This window comes from Mytilus californianus, unplaced genomic scaffold (genome assembly GCF_021869535.1).
Source record: "Mytilus californianus isolate M0D057914Y unplaced genomic scaffold, xbMytCali1.0.p SCAF_11, whole genome shotgun sequence".
Classification (NCBI taxonomy): domain Eukaryota; kingdom Metazoa; phylum Mollusca; class Bivalvia; order Mytilida; family Mytilidae; genus Mytilus; species Mytilus californianus.
The window spans coordinates 27113186-27139108 of NW_026262593.1; the positions used below are offsets into that span (position 1 = coordinate 27113186).

Sequence of the window (25923 nt, forward strand, 5' to 3'; positions counted from 1 at the left end):
TATATATTTCAAAGCTTATATTTCAAATCACGATTATTTGATAGTTATTGAACTAAAGATTCATAATGCTTTAGTTGATTAGAAATTATAAAGTAACTAAGGTGTCAACGCCAATCATTGTCAATTTCCATATCTATTTCAAGATTTGAAGCAGAATTTACTGTAAATGTGGTATCGTTTGTTTCAAGTTCAAAACATACATTTTTATACCCCACGCAACGATTTGCGGAGGGTATAATGTTTTGACCCGTCCGGCCGTCCGTCTGTCCGTCTGTCTGTCCGTCCGTCTTTCCGTCCGTCCGTCAGTCCTGTTTCTTGTCATCGCAACTCCTCTCAAACCACGCAACATAATTTCACGAAACCTTTTTAGATAATAAGGACATACTATGTAGTTGTGCATATCGACAGGAAATTACGATTCAATTCTTTTTTTCTAGAAGTTACGCCCCTTTGAACTTATTTACTTAATGGACTACTGCAACAGTTTGTCATTGCAACTCCTCTCAAACCACACAACAGAATTTCATGAAACCTTTTCAGATAATAAGGACATACTACGTAGATGTGCATATCGACAGGAAATTACGATTCAAATTTTTTTCCAGGAGTTACGCCCCTTTGAACTTATTTGCCCAATATACTACTGCAACCTTTTGTCATCGCAACTCCTCTCAAACCACGCAACAGAATTTCATGAAACCTTTTCAGATAATAAGGACATAATATGTAGTTGTGCATATCTACAGGAAATTACGATTCAATTCCTTTTCTAGGAGTTACGCCCCTTTGAACTTATTTACTTTAATGGACTACTGCAACAGTTTGTCATCGCAACTCCTCTCAAACCACACAACAGAATTTCATGAAACCTTTTCAGATAATAAGGACATACTACGTAGATGTGCATATCGACAGGAAATTACGATTCAATTTTTTTTCAAGGAGTTACGCCCCTTTGAACTTATTTGCCCAATATACTACTGCAACCTTTTGTCATCGCAACTCCTCTCAAACCATACAACAGAATTTCATGAAACCTTTTCAGATAATAAGGACATACTACGTAGATGTGCATATCGACAGGAAATTACGATTCAATTTTTTTTCAAGGAGTTACGCCCCTTTGAACTTATTTGCCCAATATACTACTGCAACCTTTTGTCATCGCAACTCCTCTCAAACCATACAACAGAATTTCATGAAACCTTTTCAGATAATAAGGACATACTACGTAGATGTGCATATCGACAGGAAATTACGATTCAATTTTTTTTCCAGGAGTTACGTCCCTTTGAACTTATTTGCCCAATATACTACTGCAACCTTTTGTCATCGCAACTCCTCTCAAAACCACGCAACATAATTTCACGAAACCTTTTTAGATAATAAGGACATACTATGTAGTTGTGCATATCGACAGGAAATTACGATTCAATTCTTTTTTTCTAGGAGTTACGCCCCTTTGAACTTATTTACTTAATGGACTACTGCAACAGTTTGTCATTGCAACTCCTCTCAAACCACACAACAGAATTTCATGAAACCTTTTCAGATAATAAGGCCATACTACGTAGATGTGCATATTGACAGGAAATTATGATTCAATTTTTTTTTCTGGTACAATTTTTTTTTCTTACACTTATTTTATTTCTCCAATGACAATGTGGGGACGTGGGGTATGTGAGCGCGCTCACTAAGGTTCTTTCATTTAATATCTAGAAACGACCTCAAGAACGACATCTTTTGATATACAATGCAATTAAATGTTCGACACTTATTCAGTTGAAATGAAAACTAGATATAGTAAAACAAATATGGGAAAAGTATTCAGATAAAACATTTGGGACGATATTTTCGTTGTCTGCCTTGTACGATAATTCAACAGAACTTAATGCCTTCGTACAATTTAATGAAGGTTCCGATTGAAAGAGTATTCCTGCTTTATTATAGAAAGGTTCTTTGTAAAACTAACAAATTGTTTGCTAAAGTAGTGTGTATTATAAAGTGTAAACAAAAGTAAATCTATCAACCCCTCATGCCGGCAATTTTACTGGACTTCATAAAAGTTTTAGAAGGAGAAAGAATCTGTTTTGCTGGAAAAATGTTAAAAAACATTATTCATATGTTGTTTGATTATGGAATGACTTTTTACAAAAAGTAAGGATTTTAGTCTGTGATAATTGAAATATATTTGACTTAATCTGCATTTTGACGTTTTAACGGTCATACAAAAACAAGTACGAACAACTTGCGTTTATTAAAAATATATAGCTCTTAAGTATAAATATACGCGTCTATTTAAATTTTCTTACTAAATGTCACCCTTTTTAACAGTTTTCATTTTTTAATGTATCTTTTAATATTTTGTCACGTGTTAATATTTTACACTCGTATATTGATTTGTAGTATAAAAAAAAGCAACAGAAAGAACAATTAACGCATTTTACAAACTTTATTCGTAACCATGACAGAAACTATTTACATAAAGATATGCTGGAATTTGTAGGATCCAGAATTTCTACTAGTATTCCAATATCTACTTGTAGAAATTGGGATATCGAGATTTTTTTTAGGGGGATCCTGAATTGTATTAGATGATTTCACAAACAGACACAATAATAACAATATTTTGATTTACCTAATAATGAAAAACCATATAGTACAAATTTGCCCGAATCAAAATATGCTAAGGTTTTAACAACACTGTAGTGTATTTTCGAACAGTTGATCAAATTATAGATACCTATAGATGGTTCAAAACTTGAATTTTGACAGATTGTGAAATTTTTGGGTAATTATATAAAAACGTATATTAAAAGGACTTTAAAAAAAGTCAAATTGTGTTTCATTATATTATCATTCAAAAAAATTCAATTCTTTACGTTAATGATGTCCTTCGATGCACTACTTTACAAAAACATGTAGAATTTACAATCTTCTCTATAACAACAATAGATAAATTTTGATTCTAAGGAAATATGTAAAATGATTGATCTTTTTTATATTCAGAATATTCATTTTTGAATTCCATAAAGTTTTAAAAGCTCTGATTTTGACGCTATGAGTGAAACAAACAAACACAGAGAAAAGAACGAGGTGCAATAAGGCCCCTTTTCAGCCTAAATTGTCACTGAAATTTTAACTTTTATTTTAACGTTTCCATTTATGTCTCTTTTAATGCAAAATAAAAAAAAAATACTGGTAGGATCAATAACGTCATAATATATGATCATGTTAATTTACACAATTTTTTTTTCATATTGTAAAGCCAAAATGTCATAAACAAAATATTAGCCAATGTTATTGTAAATAAACTATTTCAAGAAAATTTCACGAACGTTTATGTACTTGTCCAAATTATGTATGTAATTAAGGATCGATACAGACATTGTATTATAACTTCTTTCGATTTCCTACTTATCGCATGCATCAGTAAACCAATAAATAAAAAAAAATACAACCTTTACATCATACTAACCATAGTTTTTGAATAATATTCTGGATCCTTTTAGAAATTAAGGAAATCCAGAAAAACTCCTAGTACAAATCTGGATATCTTAATTTCAACTAGTAGATATAGGAATTCTGATTTGTACTGGATTGTAATTAGTATTAATCATAATTTTAATTTCTACTAACGGAATTCCAAATTGTACAAAGAGGATTCTGGATCCTACTAAATTCCAATTTGTACTGCTATATTGCGGCTGCTCTTATGGTTATATATGATGAGCTGATATAAAGTAAGTATTTTCAATATCAATGCATTTTATGAAGAATTGTGGATTTTTACATAAACTTTATATATATATAGAATCTTTACAAATCAGTCATTATGCGCATATAAGAAATAAACAAAGCTTAACTGCTTAGACCTCAAGAAAGAAGTCTAATGAGAATATGATTCGTCCACGTAATGTATACACAAGAATGATCCCAAAAACAACTTCTAAAAATTAGAAAATCAAAAACAAATACAACAATTAGTACATAAATCACAACTACTTATATGGCAAAGTTGAACGTATATATATTTAATGTTTAAAGTATTTGCAACAATACATGATATTAAAACAAGGAGATATGGTATGATTGCAAATGAGACAACTATCCACCAAAGTTCAAATGAAGTGGATGTAAGCAATCACGATGACATTTTGGATATAAAATATACATGAATTAGGCATATCTATCGGAAATATAAATGTCGGATATACGAATGAAAATTGTCCAATCGAGTTCATCTACTACACAAATAATACAAAGATATTGACTCAATATAAAGCAGCAATCTAGATTTTAATAAAAATAGGATAATACATAGAAATCGTAGCTGTAACATAATAACGGTAACCGTTCGTAATAACAAAAACTCACATGCAAAGGGAGTTAACTGTGATTTTTCTGAATTGACTTTCGTTCGTTTCTTTTTTGTATGCTCATTCAATTAATAAAAAGCTTGATATATATATGAATTCAGCTGATATTTTATAATACATTTTTATATCTAATTCCTGCTCTCAATCGTTTATCTTATTTTCCAGTTTGATAATGACTTAAATTTCTCGAACACAACACGAACTATAGCCAAAAGGAAAGCATTGTTTCTGCCTTTTGAAAAGAAATACGCATCGGTTGGGTCTGTTTTTTTATGCGGGCAAAACTTATATTATTGCTTTTGATAATATATATTGATATGTAGTTGAATAGTACATAGAGATTTATTTGAGACCTTCCCAATTGTGAACTTTTCATTTCTATGTAGCAACATTCCAGCAGAGCTTACATATGGATTATATTTCTCCCAGTTGACGCGATATTCCAGGGCTTGCGTTTTCTATCATGATTTCCTTGATATAGGGTTGCTACTCACAAAGTAGCTATTAAACCAAGAGTTCCAAGTGGTGAAGTTGAAATCATCCCTTCGAAAATTTAACAGACGCAGTCACGAGTTTATTGACCGTTGTGGAATATTTGTTTTACAGATGACGACGAATATGTTCCAATCATCGAAACCTTTTCCCTCATTTTCCCCGAATGTGACCTAACAAATTAGACTTATCTCCGGGTTTGTACTAACACGGGCAACACTACGGATGCCACATGTGGAGCAGGATCTGCTTACATTTCCAGAGCACCTGAGATCCACCCTGTTATAAATGGGGTTCGTGTTGCATAGTCTTTAGTTTTCTATGTTGTGTTTTGTATACTGTTGTTTGTCTTTTGGTCTTTTTCTTTTTTAGCCATGGCGTTGTAAGTTTATTTTCGACTGCTGAGTTTGAATGTCCCTTTGGTTTCTTTCACCTCTCTTTTTAAGTTGTATTTAGCAATATTTGCAAAATATCCTTTTCTAATGTACCTTAGTAAAGCAATGACACGCTACGACTAGTTTTTTCAGTGTTTCCTATAATTTTCTTCAACACTAGGCCCCAGAAATATCCTTATGTGTAGCTTATTAACAAACTATGTATTCATATATATGACATATTGGTCATTTCAATACAAGAATCTACGACAAACGAGACGACTTCAATTTTGAAATTACAAATTTTCCTCACCTTATCAATTATGACATAATAAATATTTTCCTCACCTTATCAGCAATATATCAGTGTCTACTTTACAAATAATACAAGATGGTCTTGAGTTATAGATTATTGGTACTATAAAGTATTATATCTTTTTATTTCACTTTAGTTTCCCCATTATTTGTCTTCGTGCTATTATGTTTCGGTTGGTCGTATGACTTTTGACGTGACTTGGTATTTATGCATACGGGATCGGGTTTTAGACTTTTTAAATTTGGACGTTCCTAGCACAGGCACTTGTTTCTATCCATGGAAAGGTCGTCTATCCATATGTAATGGAAGAAGGTGGCTAACGAAAGTCACGACCATTTCCGCTTCGTACACTTTTTGTTACCTTTAACTAAATGCAAAAAATCCCTACCTTATATGAATCGATTTATTGAATATTTTCCTTAAACACTTAGCAATAATGGGGGGAGAAACATTCAGTTAATGGAAACAAAGTTATATTTACTGCGATGCCAACCGGAATTGAATACAGTGATAAGTTAGGAGTTCAAGTTTACACTTTGGTTAAGTGAATAATAGTAAGATTACCATGAAGAAGAACACTAAAGGGGATATAAAATTTGTTTAGTGTTAAAGGAAAGTATTCAATGAATTGATTCATAGAGAATATATGAATATAAACAAGTGCCTATTGTTCTTGGTGCAGATGGGTCCTGAGGTGCGATGCAAACCCAAATGGTTTTTACAGTTTTGTTTCTATTTTGTTTACCCTCCTATTTATATTTACTTAATTTTTATGTTATTGAAAAAGTGTGTACTATATACGGTTTGTACTATTAACTATAAACTTTTTTGTTGTTGACGTCATTGTCAAATTTACTTTCTACTACACCTTTCTTGTTGTCGTCTTTGTTAGATTAATTTGTATGTTTGTTTAAATTTTTTAGTCAGTTGTCTTGTATGTCTGTAATGTATGTTTACACAGTTTTGGACCCCAATTATTGTTTAACTAACCTATAATGTCTGTTTCGGTTTCTAACCCAAGTTTGTCAATATAACGGAACTATAAACATTTGTCCTACAAGTGGGAGATTAAGCTGGCTATAAAACCAGGCTTAACCCACCATTTTCTTCGGAAATTGCATGTAATAAGTCAGGAATATGGCAATTGTTTTTCACTTGTTCCGTTGATTGAAAGCGTTTGATTTTGTCAGTTATTATGGCTATCCCCCTTTTTGAGTTCGGTATTTTGTTGTAGTTTTTTTTTGAGAGCTTTATCAAACTTTTTAAATTTAAAACACATTGAGTGCTGCGTATTTGTAAATACAAAATTACGTTAGTATTTATTCAATTCAAAGGAATACTTTCAAACCATAATCGATACAATTTTTTATATTGTCCATAATATTTATAATCAGTGACAAGATCTTATCATAAACAATAATTCATGTTTTATATTAGTGTGAAAATATTCGCAAACTTATTCCTATGCATATCGATTTGAATGATTAGCACAATAACGTATGTGTCATAGACTTTCAAGAAATGTCAGTTCCAATTTTTATCGTATCTAATATTAAAAAGAACCAACAGGTACTAATTTTATATTCTTTATAAAGTAATACGTGCTCAACTTCATGTAAATAACGAATAAGAAGCAGATATGTGTCGGCTACTATAAGAGTGAAAGCGACTTCCACACATACCCTTCCGGAGCACCCGGGATCGCCTCTATTTTAAATGTTAAATTTATAAGTACTTTGTTGACAGTTGTTTAGATATTTTTTTATAACATCTGATATAATGATATAATGAGTTTAAAAAAATAGATACATTTACCATTTAATTTATTGCACTATGTCATTCCTCATAAAACATTTGAAAGTAGTATTATGGATCATTCGGCAAATCAACATAATCGAATTAGTTTTTAGTCCTGCAGTCAACAAAACTAAGCTGTATTTAATTTCCACAAAAGTCATTACCTTAAAGTTTGAAATGGTTTTGCAATTGTTTTTTATACTTAATGCTTTTTGTATATTTTTGTGTTTCTTATGATTTGAATTATTCTATAACGACTTTGCTCTGATTGTTCTGAAGCTAAATGAACAATTGAGGTTTGTACCCTCCAATTGTACAACAAACCTTTCTTAACTGAACTAACTAATTCACATAATTATATATATATATATATATATATATATATATATATATATATATATATATATAACAGTGGAGTTATTGTATGAAAAAATATACAAAAAAGATCAGAAACGTAAAACAAAAATAAAATCATCAAAATTAAAAGGGACCTAACAATCACTCATCCTTGAATTGAAAATAAATTTCACGATAAACGGTTGACGTAAACTAAGGATGTCGAACGAAATGCTTCTGTCATTCAAACAAAACTCCATCATTTCGGAAGGACAAAAATTAAAACTGTGAAAACAGGTGCTTTTGTTATTGAAACTGAGATTAGTAGGTAAAATTACGATTTAAATGTTAATAAATCGAGAAGGCTTACATGAAAACAACTGAACAAACGCTTATACCACAGGTTAAATTATTAACAATTTATGATTAATTAAGATGTATTCCAGCCCAACTGAATTTGACCGTGTCAAAAAGTTTTACAGCTGCATAGTTTATTTATAAATTTTATTGTTTGCAATTGCTTCAAAAAAGCACATTGCCGCTCATGTTTAGTCTGTGCATAACATTACTTGTATTGAATGCATTGAAATCTGAGCTTTCTATTAATAGATGGTCAAATCAAATTAAAGCAGTCTTTCATTGGACGTTGTAAATGTTTTTGCACCACTTTAACCTGAAGTTCTCAAATATTCTCATTAAAATCCATGCCTTGATAAAAATTGAAAATTGTACAAAATCACGAAATACCTGATCCTTTGCCTTAAAATTAAATATACCAAGCACTAAGCAAAAAGGACAATTGAAAGTTTGAAAATAGAAATTTCATTAAAACTGTACTTTGTTATTTACATATTCACTACATAGGTCTCTGTGAAAAGTTAGTTAAGTCAACTATATATTATCTTTTTTATTGCAATTTTTTTCAATTAGTCGGTGTTCAACATTATCTTATTGAATGTACTTGGAAACCGAGCGTTCTATTAATAGATAGTCAAACCAATATAAAGCAGTCTTTAGAAGGTTATGGCAAATGTTTTTGCACTACTTTAACCTGAAGTTATTGAAATAATTTTTACTTAATTGCAATTTTAATTGACAGTTTTCATGTCTCCGTCAGAAGTATAATATTGGTATTATCTTCTTCCTCTTAAATTATCTATCTGAAAAAAACCCCAGTATAACAGGTTTCACAATATATGTGTTAGCTAACCATGTATCAAATGTAGCACTATAAAGCCTTGAATATCATATTGATATTTTTATATACATATAAGGAACGCAATACTATACTTTGTTGAAGAAAAATGTGATACGGAGCGTTTGTATAAAATGCTGTGTACACTAAAGGAGATATATTATAATGGTTTTTTTTTATTTACTTGAATACAAAAACAAAAAAACAAATATTGGTTTTCTCAATCGCCAAAAACAAAATTTTACAAATTTTTCAAGTGTATTCAAAAATAATTATTTATAAAAAAAACAAAGTTTAGTTTTCTCTATTGAATTGTTTCATATTTGTCATGTCGTTGCCTGTTATAGCCGACTATACGGTATGGGTTATTCTCATTGTTGAAGGCCGTACGGTGGCATATAATTGCTTACATCCACTTCATTTGAACTTTGGTGGATAGTTGTCTCATTGGCAATCATACCACATCTCCTTTTTTTTATAAATAAGAAATCCTCAATGATTTAAACAAATGCATTTATTTTCTAAACCAGATTGAAAGGATATAAGGTTAACGTTCTAGTTCCTTGAATTGAAAATTAACAAATATTATAAATCTGCCAAATAACACTCTTCAGATCTTCATAAGATATGTGACTGCTGTCGAGGATTATTATTGATGTTTTTGAATTCGGTCCGAGTTTTGCATTATAGCTTCAAACTGCATTCAGTACATGTATTCGGTGAAAATCTATCAAAAGCTACTAAAATAGCATCATTTTGAGACCTTGTCATTAATAATAAGATATGAATCAAAGCTTTACTCAAAAATATATTTGGCTAAAACCTTGACTATATGTATTTTAAGAAAGATGATAATGTGTAGAAAATATCTTTTACGGTAAGTTTTTTTAGGTAAAATATAACAGTTACGACAATCTTATGACGTCATAATGGTATCACAAGTAACTTATTTCTGTACTAAAGTGTCCAGTTTATATCAGCAGTTTTATCTATCAAAAAAAATAACATTATTTTGAAAGTGTGAATAATTTTACTATTTTTGTAATTTCAATGGCCAACTAAGGGTTCTAATCATACCACCTCCTTTTCTGGAGGTATTAAGTGATTTTAACTAAAGGTGTTTGTTGCAAAATTTATGAAGCGTTTTTTTTTTTTATCAAAATACATAGTTATATTAAAAACTTTTTCTCAAATATAAGTTGTCGAATCATTTTTATGGAATTGTTTTTTTTTTAATGTCAACATTTTATTAAAATTTGTCTTTGATATCTTATAATGAATTTAATTTGCAGATATTATTTTGCCAGAGAAGGTGAAGGTTATAAGGATTTCATAAATTGTTTGATAATCTGACAACTGTTTGCAATGGTCGAAACATTATTGTTATTACTAATTGAAATGTGACAGAAATTACGTTTTGACAGAATGGTGAAAAGTCCGTACTGATAATTGCTTCCGAAAGGCTATAAGTGTTAAGTTGTCACAAGTTTACATCTTTAAGTTTTCATTCGTGAATTTTAGAGCTATGAACTGAGTTATTGATTTAAAAAGGAAACATTCAGCAAATATGATAGGAAATATTAACACATTTTAAAAACATTTATGGTTACCATGGATAATCTTAAACGTAAAGATACGTAACCTTTACTATTGTTATCTATGACTAGCTGACGTAAGGTAGGTATTTTGATTTTCTTTCCAGTCAGTTTTGAATTATGATATTTCTAAACCGAATTATAAGCTACATATAATACAAACAGGCCTAAAGTAGAGATGTTTGTGAAATTGAACAAATTTTATGGATTTCAACCAAATTTAGGCCAGGCAAAATAGATCGCAGGCTTCGACAAACTTAATATTCAAATCAGATAAAAATGTTTTAACGAGCATTTTGTTAAAAGATCTTTTTTGTCGATGTCTGCGCTCTATGTTTCCAGTTCAAAAAATCAATGAAAATTTTACCTGTTTTGTTGAATTTGGTAGAAATATAAAAACAAAAACGACAATACGTTAATGTTCAACAAAAAGGTATATATCCTGCCTAATCATTGTTCTAACTATGATTCCTTGTAATATTGGTCAATACATCCTCATTAGAAACTTTAGCCACAAATAGGGGCCATTGAATAACCTTCTTGAACCTACTTCTTTGTTTAATGTACTTTATTTAAATGTACCTTTACTTGAGGATCATCAGGAGGACTTATTGTGACTCACAAAAAATGTATGTTGTAATCTGTATATAAAAGCTATTTATTCATGTTTTCATGTCCTACATACAATAACCAACACAAGTGTTTCCTTGAATTTTATTTGACTGTTTATCTTCAAAAGCATGTGAAAAGTAAATACATCCTTTTCACAGTTAAATCTTTCACAATTCTTGTGCTCTCAGCTTTGATGTGTGTTGATTTTAAGACGTTTGAGTTCCACTATTAAAGAATTGATGTACAAGCGTAAAAAAATACATGTAAATAATATGTTGAGCCTGCAGTAAAAATTGCATATCGACCTCTTTATTCTAATCAAATAAAATGAAATAAAAATGTTATTGTTTAAAAAAAAGGATATGTGAGGTATATTAGACAGCATTTATACATACACATTCACTTGCTCACTAAATGAAAATAACCCTATCAATTTCGTGCGTTCGTAGGACTTCTCTGGATTTACCTACATCAGGAACGCTCAAACACAAAATTTAGAAAGCCAAGAAGATATAAAATCTAAACACACAAAAAGATGTATTTCAAAATGAACTGCACATTTCCAAATCTTATTTGATACCAAAGTTGCTTACGTATCTATCACATTCAAATATAAACCAAATAGAAGAATAACTTTGTATGAACAAATAATTTGTTTCATGTTTGTTCTTAGGCCCGGCCTTTAGTGATTCTCTACTTTGATATACTTCAATTCGGATTTTTTAAAAATGATAAAATTTACAAAAATCATATTTCTTGATAATATGCATCATTTTTTGCTTATCAAGGTTTTTTTTAATGCATTGTATATGATAAAGTCATCAGTTATAATCTATTTCATGTTGATAACTTATCAACACAGTTATTAAATTCACATTTAAAATGCCATTAGAAATTTCACAAAGATATCGCCATTGGTATTATTATCATAATCTAAAGACTTGTTAACAAAAGACCAGCCCAGTTGCTGCCAGGTCCAATTCATTTGCTCCATTACCGTTTCTGCCCCTTGTTGAATCATTTAAGCTTCAGACCTTATGGCATAACATTTCGAATTGCTTTGCTTAAGTTTGGAAATCAATTGCCACAACTCGTATGTTAAATACATAAAGATATAAAAAATAAACAACGTAATTTCTAAAATATAATTTTGATTATTTATCACATTTCGAACGAACATTTCGGTAACTCAGAGAAATTTGTCATTTTGAAGCCCTTCCTTTTTTTTATTCTGTATGATTAATACAGTTTTAAAGAAAAACAATATTTTTTATTTACTTTAACTGCCAAACTTATACAGTTTTAAATTAATAATCTCCAATAAATTCAGGTTTAACGAGTGAAAAAAAAGGAGTGAGTTAAATAACAACCACCGACAAAATGCCTGGAAAGAAAGTGAAACCCTCTGACCAGGTGTCGAATATTGCAAAGAGATCATCAAGCTCCAGTTCGATGCTCTCCCTTACACCATCACAGCTTAATACAGCCATTATGGAAATGTTGAGTATGAGACAAGCAGCTACCAGATGTGACGCAGTTTGTAGAGGTAAATACTTTTCAAATATAACCAATATCAACATAATTTTGGTGATGCTTTTCCTGCATTATCATACAGACGAGATAGCAAAGTTGCATGCTGTATTTACTGCTACCTTGTAGGAAGCGGCTCGAAGAAAGCATATGCGATTGCATTACAAGTAAAAACTGGTAATCGTAGCAGTAAACAGTTCGGAGTTAAATTTAAAAGATTTTGAACCAAATAAATCATATATTGAATATCCGAAGGACACTTAAACGATAAAAGCACCGAGACAAGGAATAAAATCATTGAAAAGAGATATAACTACATCAATTAAGTTCATAAGCATTGGGCCACACAACTCTTGTGCAAACCGGCAGTGTTACCAGGTGTCCTAGAATGTTAGGCAAATCTTAAAAGTTGCAAATTCACAGGACATGAAATCGAGGCAAAGACTATCAAAACAATAAAGATACAAACTTTTAAATAAAAGAGAACTTCGATCAAACCAATACAAAATTCCGAAGAATGTACATAATATTTAATCATACGGAATAGTTTGTAATTTTCGCTACAAAGTGCAACAATCGCTTTATTTGCATAGTGTCATATACGACGATCATTAAAATTTCCGGAGAAGCGACTTAAAGACTTATATATTAAATTGAAAATGTAAGATTGAAGGTCGTTGATTCGGAAATGTCTGCTTGAGTTTCAAGTCTTCAGAATATTTGAAAGTCCCTAATATGTATTGACTTCCGAAACTACATACTGATAGACGCTATGATAAACAGTTCGACAAAAACGGTCATCCACAAGGTGAATGTATTCCAATGGCCACCAATTGCAAACATTTATTATCACACTTGTTCCTGTTTTGTTGTGAATCATCAAATTGATTGAGGTAACAGTAGTTAAACATCACATTTAATAAATCACAATAATAAAGCAAAAAAAGAAAAGCAGAAGGAATCGCATGAACACCAAATGGAACGAGATCGGGTGCGTCGACAGGGTAAGCGTCTCCTGTTATACATATATCACCCACCATGAAGTCCTCATAATCAAACTATAGCCATACTATTTGAGGATTCGTCTAAATTTTATTGAATATACAAAATGTGTAACAATTATACTTGTAATTAAAGGGCCTCGGTGGCCGAGTGGTCTAAGTAGTTACTACTGTAATCACTAGCCAGTCAACACTGAGGTTGTGAGTTCGAACCCCGCTCGTGCGGGTGCACTTGACTCCAATCTTAATTGACTAGGATTGTCAGTTTTCCTATCGAAGGTCGGTGGTTTTCTCCAGGCACTCCGGCTTCCTCCACCAAACAAAAAACTGGCCGCCACGAAATAGCCCAAAAGCGGTGCTTAGAAGTGGCCTTAAAACACCAAAAATCAAAAATCAAAATCAATACATGTAATTATATTGATCATTGTTTGCTTTAGATAAACATGTCTATACCGAAGCAATGCTAAATAGCTTTTTAGTCTTAACATGTGTGATGTTGTAATAACGTATTCGGTTCGAGTTCCAGTAATCAAATTCTTGAAACTTAGTAATTGCTACTTTACTATCAATCACATTAAATTGTTAGGTGTTCAAATAAAGATTAGTCGGATAAAATTAAACACAAAATGTAAAACTATCTGATGGGCTATTACATCTACCTGCAAAATGTCATCGTAATGACTGGCAAATAAACAAATTCAGCTATGAGTTTATGATAGTTGATGTTCTTGTACACAACTAGGAATATATTTATTTTGAATTAATATGTTATTGTCCTGAATAAAGTTTAGACGCTGGACACTTTCATCGATCCACCCGTCTAATAACATAACAATTACTTCATGTTAATACTCGAGAGGTTCATCAGCTCAGTATTCAGTGCTTTCATACTGTCATTCATAGCTGACCCTGTATAAATTTGCTATTTTATTTTAGTCATGTAGCCCCTAACGTTTCTACATATTAATTAATCCCTGGATTACAAATGTTTAGGTTTAAGTTTTCCATGATAAAGATAAATCCAGAAAAGTGCTTCGAACGCACAAAATTTATAAAGGAATATTTTCATTTAGTTCTGAAAGGGATTCAAAACGTAAGTACGTATATAATTGATATCAAAGTTATTGTATACATTTTATATTCAAGGTAACCCTATTACAGATGCAGGGAAACGCAAGCAAATGATCAAAATGTTGTCAGTTGTAATGATTCCAGTATTAGTAATTACTGGTATGACAGCAAACACCTTTGCCATAGCCATTGACAACTACATCAGTTCTGCAAATGTCCGAGAACTCCTCTTCTTCAGCATAGAATTAGGAGCGCTGCTTCGTACCATCCAATTTGAACGAGATATGAGTGCCCTTTATGTCAGTAATATCAAGCCAGAGACAAAAGATTTTCTACTGCAGAGGTATCCTGATACTGATCTTGCTATTCAAAATTTATCAAAATGGCCGAGAGGAGATGACATTGTAATGGAAATGGAAACACGGGAACGTTTTCTCTCATATTTGAATAAACACCGATATCAGCTTGACGTTTATAATCAGTCGGTGGAAACTGAATTAGATTTCTATTCCAACAGCATAATGGTTTTATTGAAATGGTTATACGACGCAATTAGCGAATCAAGTACTGGATCAGTTTGGAAAGACGTGGTGGCATATCAAGAAATTATTGTGTCCAGCGAACTGTTTGGACGAGAAAGAGCGCTTGGAGTGTCATTCTACGCTACTGGCGGTTTTGAAACAAGAGAAAAATATCTTTTGTTCATGGAAAATCAGGATCGAGCAAACGTCACTTTCGAATCGGCCAGATTTTACTCTAAAATAGCATTTGATATTTATAACATAGAACTGGCTAAAAACACAGAGGTTATTGTTCCAATAGAAGACTATAGAAACAGAATCAAGTCAAATAATTATACAAGTACTCAAGCATCTATCCATGAGGCTGAAAGATGGTTTGATAACATGACAATATATCAGGGAGTTTTGACACGAACTCAGAATGCGCTCGCTCTGACCATTGACGAAAGTCTCGCCAAAGCATCTGAAGAGGAACTTCAAAGTGTTATAACTATATGCATTGTGTTTGGCGTCATTCTTATTGTATGCCCATTGATTGTATTTGCAGTGTACTCATTAACATCTGAAATCCAAAAGTATTCAATTTCCATCGCAAACAGGTAGGATTGTTTTTTTTTACTTTACACTTTGATATAAATAACAAAAAAGTGGAAACTTAAATATGATATCAACTAAAGGCACGAGTTGATAAAGCATTAATTAGTTTCTTTAAGATTTATTTACATTTTTTTTCGTTAAAAAGTGCATAATTTTGAATAACGAAAAGAACATCTTAGGATCAAATTGCGCGCTTTTTTCAATAACTTTCAAAAGTACATTGACGATACCACTTGATCATGACTGTTTACGTATTAGTAACTAATATTTATACTATTAAACAGTTTAATCGACAATTCATTTCAAAACTACCATCAAAATTTGGGCAATGTCGTATTGACATGTATTCAGCAACTTCTTAAATTTACATTTAATATACGTTATGTTTTGTATTGTTTATCTTTTATTTGTTTTACACAATGAATAAGCGATATCATGTTTTTCTATGACTATTATGTGGGTATTTTCTTACATACCTGAAGACAATAATAACAATTTTACAATACAAATTTCACCATACCAAGTAAGAAGTGTAACTATAAAACAATATAAAGACAGAAAATTCCTTGCATATTGAACAGTCGACAATACAAAAAATCATCTACTGGCTTGGATCAGTAAATAATGTTGAGAAATGTGTCATGCACACTGAAATTAAACGTTTTAAGTATATGAATATATCGCCCTACGCCGTTCGTTAATTAGTTTTTTACGAATCTTTATATACTTATTTAACATTGTATGGGATCCAAACATATTTGATGAAAAAAAATGATACGTATGATTCAATCGCATACGCGCCCTCAATTTGTTGATGTGATGAAAACAATATGTATAAGTAGTCGGCTATATATTTAACCTTAAAAGTGTGGCTATCATAATAATCTTGTTCTTGATATGAAGAACCGTTACTATCACGGTGTCATGATATGTTCATAGATATTAATTTACAATATATATATAATTTCAGTAAATGTAAAAATTCGAGGGATTGTTTATGATATATTTTATTAAGGTAGTTCTAACAATGTACCATAAAAACTTATCATCATTTTTGTAAAATTGCCATGAGACATTAGTTGAGCAGAGACCTTTTTCAAACCGTTTAAGTGGGGTTTTTACTGCTCAATATTTCGTATTCTGCGTTTTGTTGAGTGGCATGCTTTTATCTGCATATATGGTTTGATAATAATGAAAAGCCTTGTCTTCCTTCTATGCAAGGTTTATTCCAATACAATATTAGAATAAAACATTATGAATTACAAGCATCTCACATCAAATTTTTTTGATTATGCATGAGTACAGGGAGCTGTGGAAACAACTTCACAAGGATGTTTTAAAATTTATTCAATCTTCATTTTCCCTTATATTTTTGTAAAATAATACATATTTCATTGACAGTAGAACCGGTTCAAAATGGTTTATTCTAGATGTTACCAGAAACAGCGTATGTCTCTTGTTGCATAATTTCTTAAAGGCTGTATTCATATGTCAACTAGACCCTCTCCCACAGTGCTAATTGACGTCATTCTTTAAGGATTTTATTTCCATACGTAGTATAACTACCTTTGATTTTTTACGGATATCTGACTTAATATAAACTTGACAATTCCTTTTCACTAATTCTCAATACCTACCCAAAACCAAATATCGACAGATGCTACATTTGTTTCAACAAAAAAGTCTACTTCATATTATGGTACACATATGGCCATCGTCATAATTGTTTTTCTGTTAAACAAATATAACCATACTTCACAGAAAAGGGTTAACCTTTCACAGTGAAACGACATGTATTTGGTCGTTTGTATATATTGAGACGATGATTTTGGTTCAGATCAGTTAAGTCAATGTAGGTAAAAGGAGGTGTGGGGAATTTGTCAATGAGACAGCTAACCAATTAAAACATAGCCAAAATACATCTAGATGTCAACATACAGTTTACACAATATGTGTTATACAATAAGACAATATCTACGGTCACGGCTTTTGATGATGTATAATGTACTTATTACTTAATACGATAAACCAAACATGTTTTGTTTTAGACAATTATTCCCTAAAAAAAATTACAAAAATAAATACAATTTAAAGAAATAGTTTTGTGAGAACTGTTAAATGAGCACTTTTTAAACTTAATGGTAGCAACATTGTTATTACTTAGGACAAAAGCCTTAAACAAAGAGAAGAAACGAACTGACATTTTGTTGTATCAGATGTTACCAAAGAGTGTAGCAGAAAGCCTGAAAAGAAGTGAAGAAGTAGATGCTGAGCAGTATGGAGATTCCACAATTTTCTTTAGTGATATTGTGGGGTTCACGAGTATATCTGCACAGAGTTCACCTCTTCAAGTTGTTGATATGTTGAATGGACTGTATTTAAGCTTTGATGCCAGAATTGAGGTTTACGATGTATATAAAGTTGAGACCATTGGTGATGCTTACATGGTGGTATCAGGTGAGATCTACATTTTAGGAATACAAAAATGAATAAAAAGAGATGAGGGTAATATGTGCATGAGAAATCAATCCAAGTATCAAAAATAACTAGAGGGCAATGTCTATGGAAGATGTCAACTTATTATCGTCCCAAGTCTGTAAACGCTGTGAATAATTAAATAGAATCAATCAAAGATATGTCTGTATTTGGAAAAACATTTCGGAATTTTTGGTCCTCAATGTTCTTCATCTTCGTACTTTAATTGGCCTTTTTGACGTTTTGTTATTCAAGCATCACTGATGAGTCTCTTGTAGACGAAACGCGCGTCTGGCATACAAAATCTTAAGCTTGTGATCTATGATGAGATTATTATAATCACCAACATCCAATTCTCCATTTTCCAAACTAACAATTAACATATAACATACACGCACTGAAGAGGATCCTGATTGGGGACATCCACATAATGTGTTTTGGGGTTTAACTTGTTGATTGAGTTCGCAGTCTTTCACTTTGTCAATCTTGATCAACAGATTATTAAAACGTATATAATAGAACAAACAAAAAAACAGTACAGAAACTTGTAAGACTTTAAACCAACTTATTTCCGTGAGTGATGTATTTACAAGACTCTTGCGAGTAGAAAATAATGTCCAATGTATGTCAACGGTGAATCTTTGTTTAGACGGAGACATAAACTTTAGACAATCGTAAATTTATAGTCGCATAATCGGCGTTAAAGTTATATAAACGCGAAATAGTATCAGCAATAATGAGTTGGTTTACAATGTCATAAAGTCAATTTAAAATTAAAATGGATATATGAAACTTTATTCTAGCATTCAAATAAACTGTAGGAAAAGATTAGATATGTCTAATGAACTTTGCAGATCAAACTACAAATCCTTAGGATTTTGCACAATGATTTAAATATCAATAGCAGTTGTATTGTTTTAAGTGCGTAAATGATGCTGGTATAATTGCATCAAATCAAATCATGTTAATTTGTCACCCATATGAATAAGCATTGACAACAATTACATAAAAAAATTTTAAACTTATAATTCGCTTAACGAAAGCTTGTATTCGATATTTTTGTACTTTAGCCTTGTAAGTGAAAAAAATGATCTATGATTTTTTATAAGAAGTGTTTAATTAAATAGGTGTTCCTAGGAGGAATGGAAGGAGACATGCATCGGAAATAGCAACAATGGCTCTTGATCTTCTGGATAATATCAAGAAGCTGGAAATACCACACCTACCTGGAAGTAAATTCAAGCTCAGAATCGGATTACACTCAGGTATGCATATTATATTACACTCACACATGAGTTAGCTTTATAGGAACCTTATTCAATGACATTGCCAAATAAACTCATAATAAATTAGTATTGTTTATCTCTTAATATCTACATACATTTAGGCTTTATTCTTTGCTGTAAAGTCTCTATATGCATGTTATCACTGACATACATGTACACTTTTAATACAAAACACAAGATTTCAACATTTTATTGTACACCCAGTCATAACATTCGTGTTACAAAAGGAACAAATACAACTTAAGACAATAAACACTGAGACAGTTACGGAGACACAATAACAAATGATAAATATTAAAAGTAAGGGAAAAAATAAATATAGCATGATAATTTATTTTATCAGAGTTACGTTAAATAGTCAATAATTCATTCATTTTTATTTCTTTTGTATTAACACTATTAAAACAAAAATATCTGCTTTTTCAAAATTTATCCGATTTCAATGATAGACCATACATACAATGTTAAGTGACATAATGTGCATATTTAATTTGGATTTGTGTTATCAAATTTCATGTTATTTCACCTTTAGTAACCATTAGTTAACTTATATGATACACAACCTATTTTGTTGCTGTTAAGAGAGAAATAAGAATATTTTTCATAACATCTTTGATTGGTCAGTTTTAAATGAATAAAATTTCATTTGACAATACAAAGTAATTATATGAAGGTGACGATATAGTCATTTAGCAACTGCCTGATTATTAGTCTCGATCTCGCTTACAATAAATTTCCAATTAAAACGCGAGAAAAGAAAGGCAAATTCAGTATACTTAATGAAAATAACATTCACACTACCAAATTTATTGCGCATTAATGTCTCTTAAGTGATAACGTAGATATTACATATTAGTATATATCATATATTTAAGCTAGAGTGAAACGGATTATAAAGCAGTTTCTAAATTACTATTTCATCACCTTCATACAATTACTTGACATGGTCGAATAACGAAAGAAATTTATGACGTGTTTATTTCATGTCAATAATGAATTGAAATACATCAAAAATTATTTCAGTATAACAAAGAAAAAAATCAACAAATATAATGCTTTGACACTTACATATCCAATGAATGTGTAGGATAGATGTTCCATTTTGAACTAGGTAATATTTTGTCTTAGATGAACTTGCTTATTTACAGTTTGAACAATGTTGTATTAGTGTTTTTTTTCAATTTAGGGCCAGTCCTTGCCGGAGTTGTCGGAACGAAAATGCCCCGGTATTGTTTATTTGGAGAAACTGTCAGCATTGCATCCAAAATGGAATCCCAGGGTAGAGGTATTGTATATACAATTTTCTATTGACGATTATGAAATTATTATGCACATTTATATTAATTCACATTAACAGGTTTGGTGTTAGTGAAATGCGGAAGACTTCCGTTCGGCTACAAACTTATTAAGAAGGGATTTAGGTGTTGTCAATTAACATGGACACCCAACATATATTTCAAACGACATTTACTAAGTAAGAAATCCTGATGTAGGATCGTAGTTTTATATTGGGTTGGAGATTAAGCCTAAAAGGTAAATTGCTTCCTTTACCATACAAAATATACATATGTAACCTTACAAACAACTTTAGAGTGCAAGGTCTGCATAATGCTCCATAAAAGTCTTTTCTTTTCATTTCTCAGTCTATCTCCTCCATCGTATGACGTTTACATATTTCAGTTATTACGTTACGTTCGTGCATGTTTACACTATACGGACTATATTAGCAAGGGTATGCTTGACTGAAATCGACAAAACATAATTCATACAATCCCTATCACAAATTGGATGACCGATACGATGTATAGGTGTCTCAATTTACTAGCGATATTTTTTCGCGGTCTTGATCTTTAAACAATAGTTTCTTCGTCTGATCAGTAATTTAACCGATTGTGACATTTTGACTGAGTATGAATTCGCATGACGGATAACGCATGCATAACAGTAGTCTTTCACCCTGTCGCCGCACTTGGTCCGACTCATTTTGGAGTTCATGTGTTTCCCTTACGTTTGTCTGTTCCTTATTGATTTACGAGATATGAACATCGGTAAGCTACTATCGCCTTAATTTGTCTGTCTTTCTTCAACTTAATCTTTTTTAAAACAACCGCTTTGACCCATTTTATCGTCTTCTTGTTTTTGTCAACATCTACAATTGAATCGATCATCTTTGTAAAAAAACAAAGGAGAAGAAAAGTTATTTTTGGCTTTGTTCCATGCAAAAGATCATATTTATACTTTATCTTATATGAAATGTAAATAATGTTTTTTTTGCAGGCAACAAGATACAAATAAGCCTTACTACTAGAGATTTGTTAAACGTTTTTGGTGGATTTGTAATGGAAGAAAGACGGGATGATGAAATGAAAGTGTGTATTAAATATAATGACTTTATTAATGTAATAATTCATATATTAACCTTTTGTATGATTGAAGAAGTTAAGGGCGGTCCAAAAATGGCCTAAATTGCAATCTTTACATAAAGAAATTTCATTAATAGCTATATGAAAGTTGCGATTGACATGATTATTAACCAAAACAATCCTTTCATTGGGATGCCTTTCGAAAGATCTAAATTATTTTGAAGAGACGACTTCCCTCATAAAATGAAAAAAATGAAAGAAAACCACGGAGGTTCTTGGTGTATGGCAGTGAAAAGGTTACTATAAAGGTATAATTCTGATCTTGTTCACTGAAACTCAATTACTCTCCAGACAAAATGTTTTTGGCAAACACATTCATGAAACTGAAAAACTTGAATACACATTTATAATTTAAAAAGTGCCAGTGGCAACTCAATTATTTCTAGACATTCCACAAACAGAAACAACTAAATGGTAGCAACGTATGATACACATATCATTGCTCATCAATCGAAATGAAAGTGACAACACCCTGACAAAATAAATCTACCAAAAGACGCCAAAGTGTAGTTCACGAAATGCTACATAAAAAAAAACTTAAGAGCAATACAAACCCACAAAATCTGGGGTGATATCAGGTTCTTCAGAATGGTAAACAGATCCTGCTCTACAAATTGCATCCGTCATGCTGTGCATGGTAAGTATAAAATCGAAACTAAGTTTCAATAGATGAATCGAAGACGTTCCGTTATATTTTCGAAGAGATGACTTCAACCTACCAATTTGGAACCCTTGGTTTGATAAGTTCTATTTTTACATGTACGTATCTATATTCTTTATGGTTGAAAGTCGACAGTTATCAGCAAGGATTCATATTACATTGCAGCATGATCGAGATGTCTTGAATGCTTTTCATGGTTACGTTCGTACATACTGGTTGCTTCACCGTGATGGTTTCTTGTCCGATGACGATAATGATTCCTCTAGATCATCTTCACCAGAATGTCCTATGCAAAACACTGAAAAGTCCGGAGGTAAGACTGTTTACTTTTTAAGATAAATAAAACTCTAAATAACTGTAGTTGTAATAAGAGAATATATATCCGTCTAATATGGTGATATCCGTATATCAAGAACAGTTAGGATATTCATACTGAAGAGATTAAGCTGTAGTTAAACTCAGCTTCCCACTAAAAGGCCCTGGTCTTGATTTTCGTCACGACTGTTGTAGATGGAACACAGAAATAATTTATTTAGTTATTTTGTTTAGTGTATATTGCATTCTCATATTGTGAGTGATTTTGGTTGCTGATGGATTTGGAAACATCAGTGTTAAAGCTAAATAAAGACGATGGTAATAATTGGAAGATGTGCTCGACAATACATTTTTGACCTATAAAAAAAATCCAAAGAGTATGTATGAGATGATAATTTTAAAGAACCATTAATGCTAATATTATTGACCATATCAATGATAAAAAAATATTGAAACAAATCACATTTGAATAAAATTAAACGATACCAAGTATACTTCGTTTTCCGATTATGACCGGAAAACTATACCAAGAACTGTCAGAGCCAAACATAAGAGCTGTCGAGAAGGGAAGTGTCTACTAATCGTATAACTAATTTAAACTTTGCCTAATACGGTTTTAATCGTAGGTTGTGTAAAAATTATAAAAAATGATGTATAGTTAATTTCGGCAGACTTTAGTCCACTATCTTTATCGAACATGCCACCTCTACCCTGTGCATCCTAAAGACAAAATGAGGCGAGAGCTACCAAAGGGAAATCTGATAAGTGGACGGAAGACGGCAATCATGGCAAAAACAAAACATGTCGAAAACACAAATAACTGTTACTGTCTACAAAATACAACACAAAAATCTTAAGACTAAGTTGATAACTATTCAAATCTTGATATTTCTATTTCAGGTTTGAAGTCGTATTTACCTCACTAATGATGCTATCTTTTGAATGATCAACAAATTGAGGAAAACAACAACCTTGTACAAAGAAAGTTTTATTGAATTCTGTCAATTTCACAAATGTGATAATGATATTCATTTATGTGTTATAATGTAATGTTTTTTTTCGATCTATTTTTATGATCTCTATTTCCACCTGATTTATAGACTTTTTCATACGGGAATTGGATCCTCGTTTAAGAATGTTTTCATGATACAAAATATTTTATTAAGTAATAGGTACAAATGTTTCTAAATTAGCAGGCTGTTAATATAATAGCAAATACAGTACATATTAGCCAACAGTTTTAACACAGTCTTAAGACTTAAGACTTTTCTGACTTTTGTTAACACAATTTTTAAAATTGCATGATGTACGAAAAAAACCCAACTTTTATTTAACATTCTACAAAAGTCGAGTCAAACTCGGTTTTCGAAAACAATCTTGTTTCAAACTTTCCCAAATGTGTTTTATTGTTCTAACTGTTTAATTTAGTGTTCTTATTAAGTTTATATTTCTCAAATAGAGCGTCAGAAGTATTCCCCGGTTTACTGAAAGCGTCTTTTGATGCTGCCACATATATCGTCGTTATAAAAATGCTCCACATATATTGTTAAATTTTTTGTTGAAATTGCTCGATTTACGAAAACAAATTCTTCGATTTAACATTCTACAAAAGTCGAGTCAAACTTGATTTAAAAAACGATCTTGTTTAAAACTTTTCCGATGTGGTATGTTGTTCATATTTCTTTAATTCAGTGTTTATATTTCTAAATTGGAACGTCGGAAATTTTGTTTAATGTTTAATGTAACTCTTTCTCCTGGTGCTGACACATATATCCACTTATTAAAATAATTCAGATAAACCGATATGATTGTTATGATTGCTATTTTTATAATTATCATGAGTATTTTGGTAATGTTTGAATCTAATTTCTACTAAGTACCTCTTTACTTATCATGATTGCAAACATTAATTCATTGATGTTTATTTTGAATCATTTCGATTGTTGTAAATAATTTGCATGTCTATTAAAATATTATTCATGAAACATTTTAGAAAGCTTTTGTTCATGATTTTCTTCATTTTATGAAACAAATAGAAGTTAAATTGTTATGATTAGAATTTAAAATGTGACTGAAATAATATTTCGCTTATTACTATGAGTAGCTAATACATATTCATTGTAAAGAATCACATAATGAGCAGCAGCAAATCGGAAAATAATGAATCATCGGATGACTTCACAAACCATTAAAAAGGTAGTCAAATATAACATTAAGAAAGTCTATGTTGGTTTTTTTTCTTTGTTGACTTAGTTGTTTGTTTTATAGTGATTAAAATGATAACACAATGTTGACTGCTGGACCCTTATTTTTGACATTTTTACCTATTATGTCTATTTGTTTTGCTCGCACATTGTTGTCAATATAATGGAATTTTACGCGACTGTCATACAAGTGAGAGGTTCAGCTAGCTATAAAACCAGGTTTAATCCACAATTTTCTACATGAGATAATGCCCGTGCCAAGTCAGGAATATGACAGTTGTTTTCAATTCGTTTGATGTGTTCGAGATTTTGTCATTTGTGAAGGGACTTTCCGGTTTGAATTTTCCTTGGAGTTCGGTATTTTTGTTATTTTATTGTCAATATACTATGCCTAGAACAGAATGGAAGAATTTCAATACAGAAAAACGAACGGAAATTCTACTCTTGCTTAAAACTTAATTAATGAAGAGGGAAGAAAGACACCAAAGGGATATTCAACTTGCATTCGAAAAAAAATTGACAATGACATGCCAAAAAACAAACGAAAAATTAACCAAAAGACAACAACATTTCACAAACCTCAACATAGAAAACTAAAGACGGAGCAACACGAACCTTACCAAAAACGTCTGATCGACAAATGGTATCCGTCGTGATGCTAATGTAATTACAAACCGGTTCTAAGTCTAATTTTGTAAGTCACATTGGAGGAAAAATAGTTACGACAATTGGAACATAATATA

At 31.2% G+C, this 25923-nt stretch overlaps 1 protein-coding gene across 1 annotated transcript; it reads left to right on the plus strand.

Annotated features, from left to right (window-relative positions):
• The first annotated feature begins 12425 nt into the window (after positions 1-12425).
• On the plus strand, positions 12426-25268 carry LOC127719799 (uncharacterized). The gene is made up of 8 exons (XM_052226075.1): positions 12426-12642; positions 14774-15818; positions 17981-18273; positions 19419-19556; positions 20764-20862; positions 21855-21946; positions 22827-22974; positions 23877-25268. The coding sequence occupies exons 1-8, from the start codon at positions 12477-12479 to the stop codon at positions 23900-23902; spliced, it is 2007 nt and encodes a 668-aa protein (XP_052082035.1). The 5' UTR covers positions 12426-12476; the 3' UTR covers positions 23903-25268.
• Positions 25269-25923: the final 655 nt, after the last annotated feature.

What these genes read in the sequence shown, in the direction of transcription:
- LOC127719799 (XM_052226075.1), top strand. Translation starts at nt 12,477, where the DNA reads ATGCCTGGAAAGAAAGTGAAACCCTCTGACCAGGTGTCGAATATTGCA. An exon ending in ATGTGACGCAGTTTGTAGAG is followed by an intron (nt 12,643 to 14,773) that starts GTAAATACTTTT and finishes TTTATATTCAAG; the next exon opens with GTAACCCTATTACAGATGCA. An exon ending in TGCTTACATGGTGGTATCAG is followed by an intron (nt 18,274 to 19,418) that starts GTGAGATCTACA and finishes TTAATTAAATAG; the next exon opens with GTGTTCCTAGGAGGAATGGA.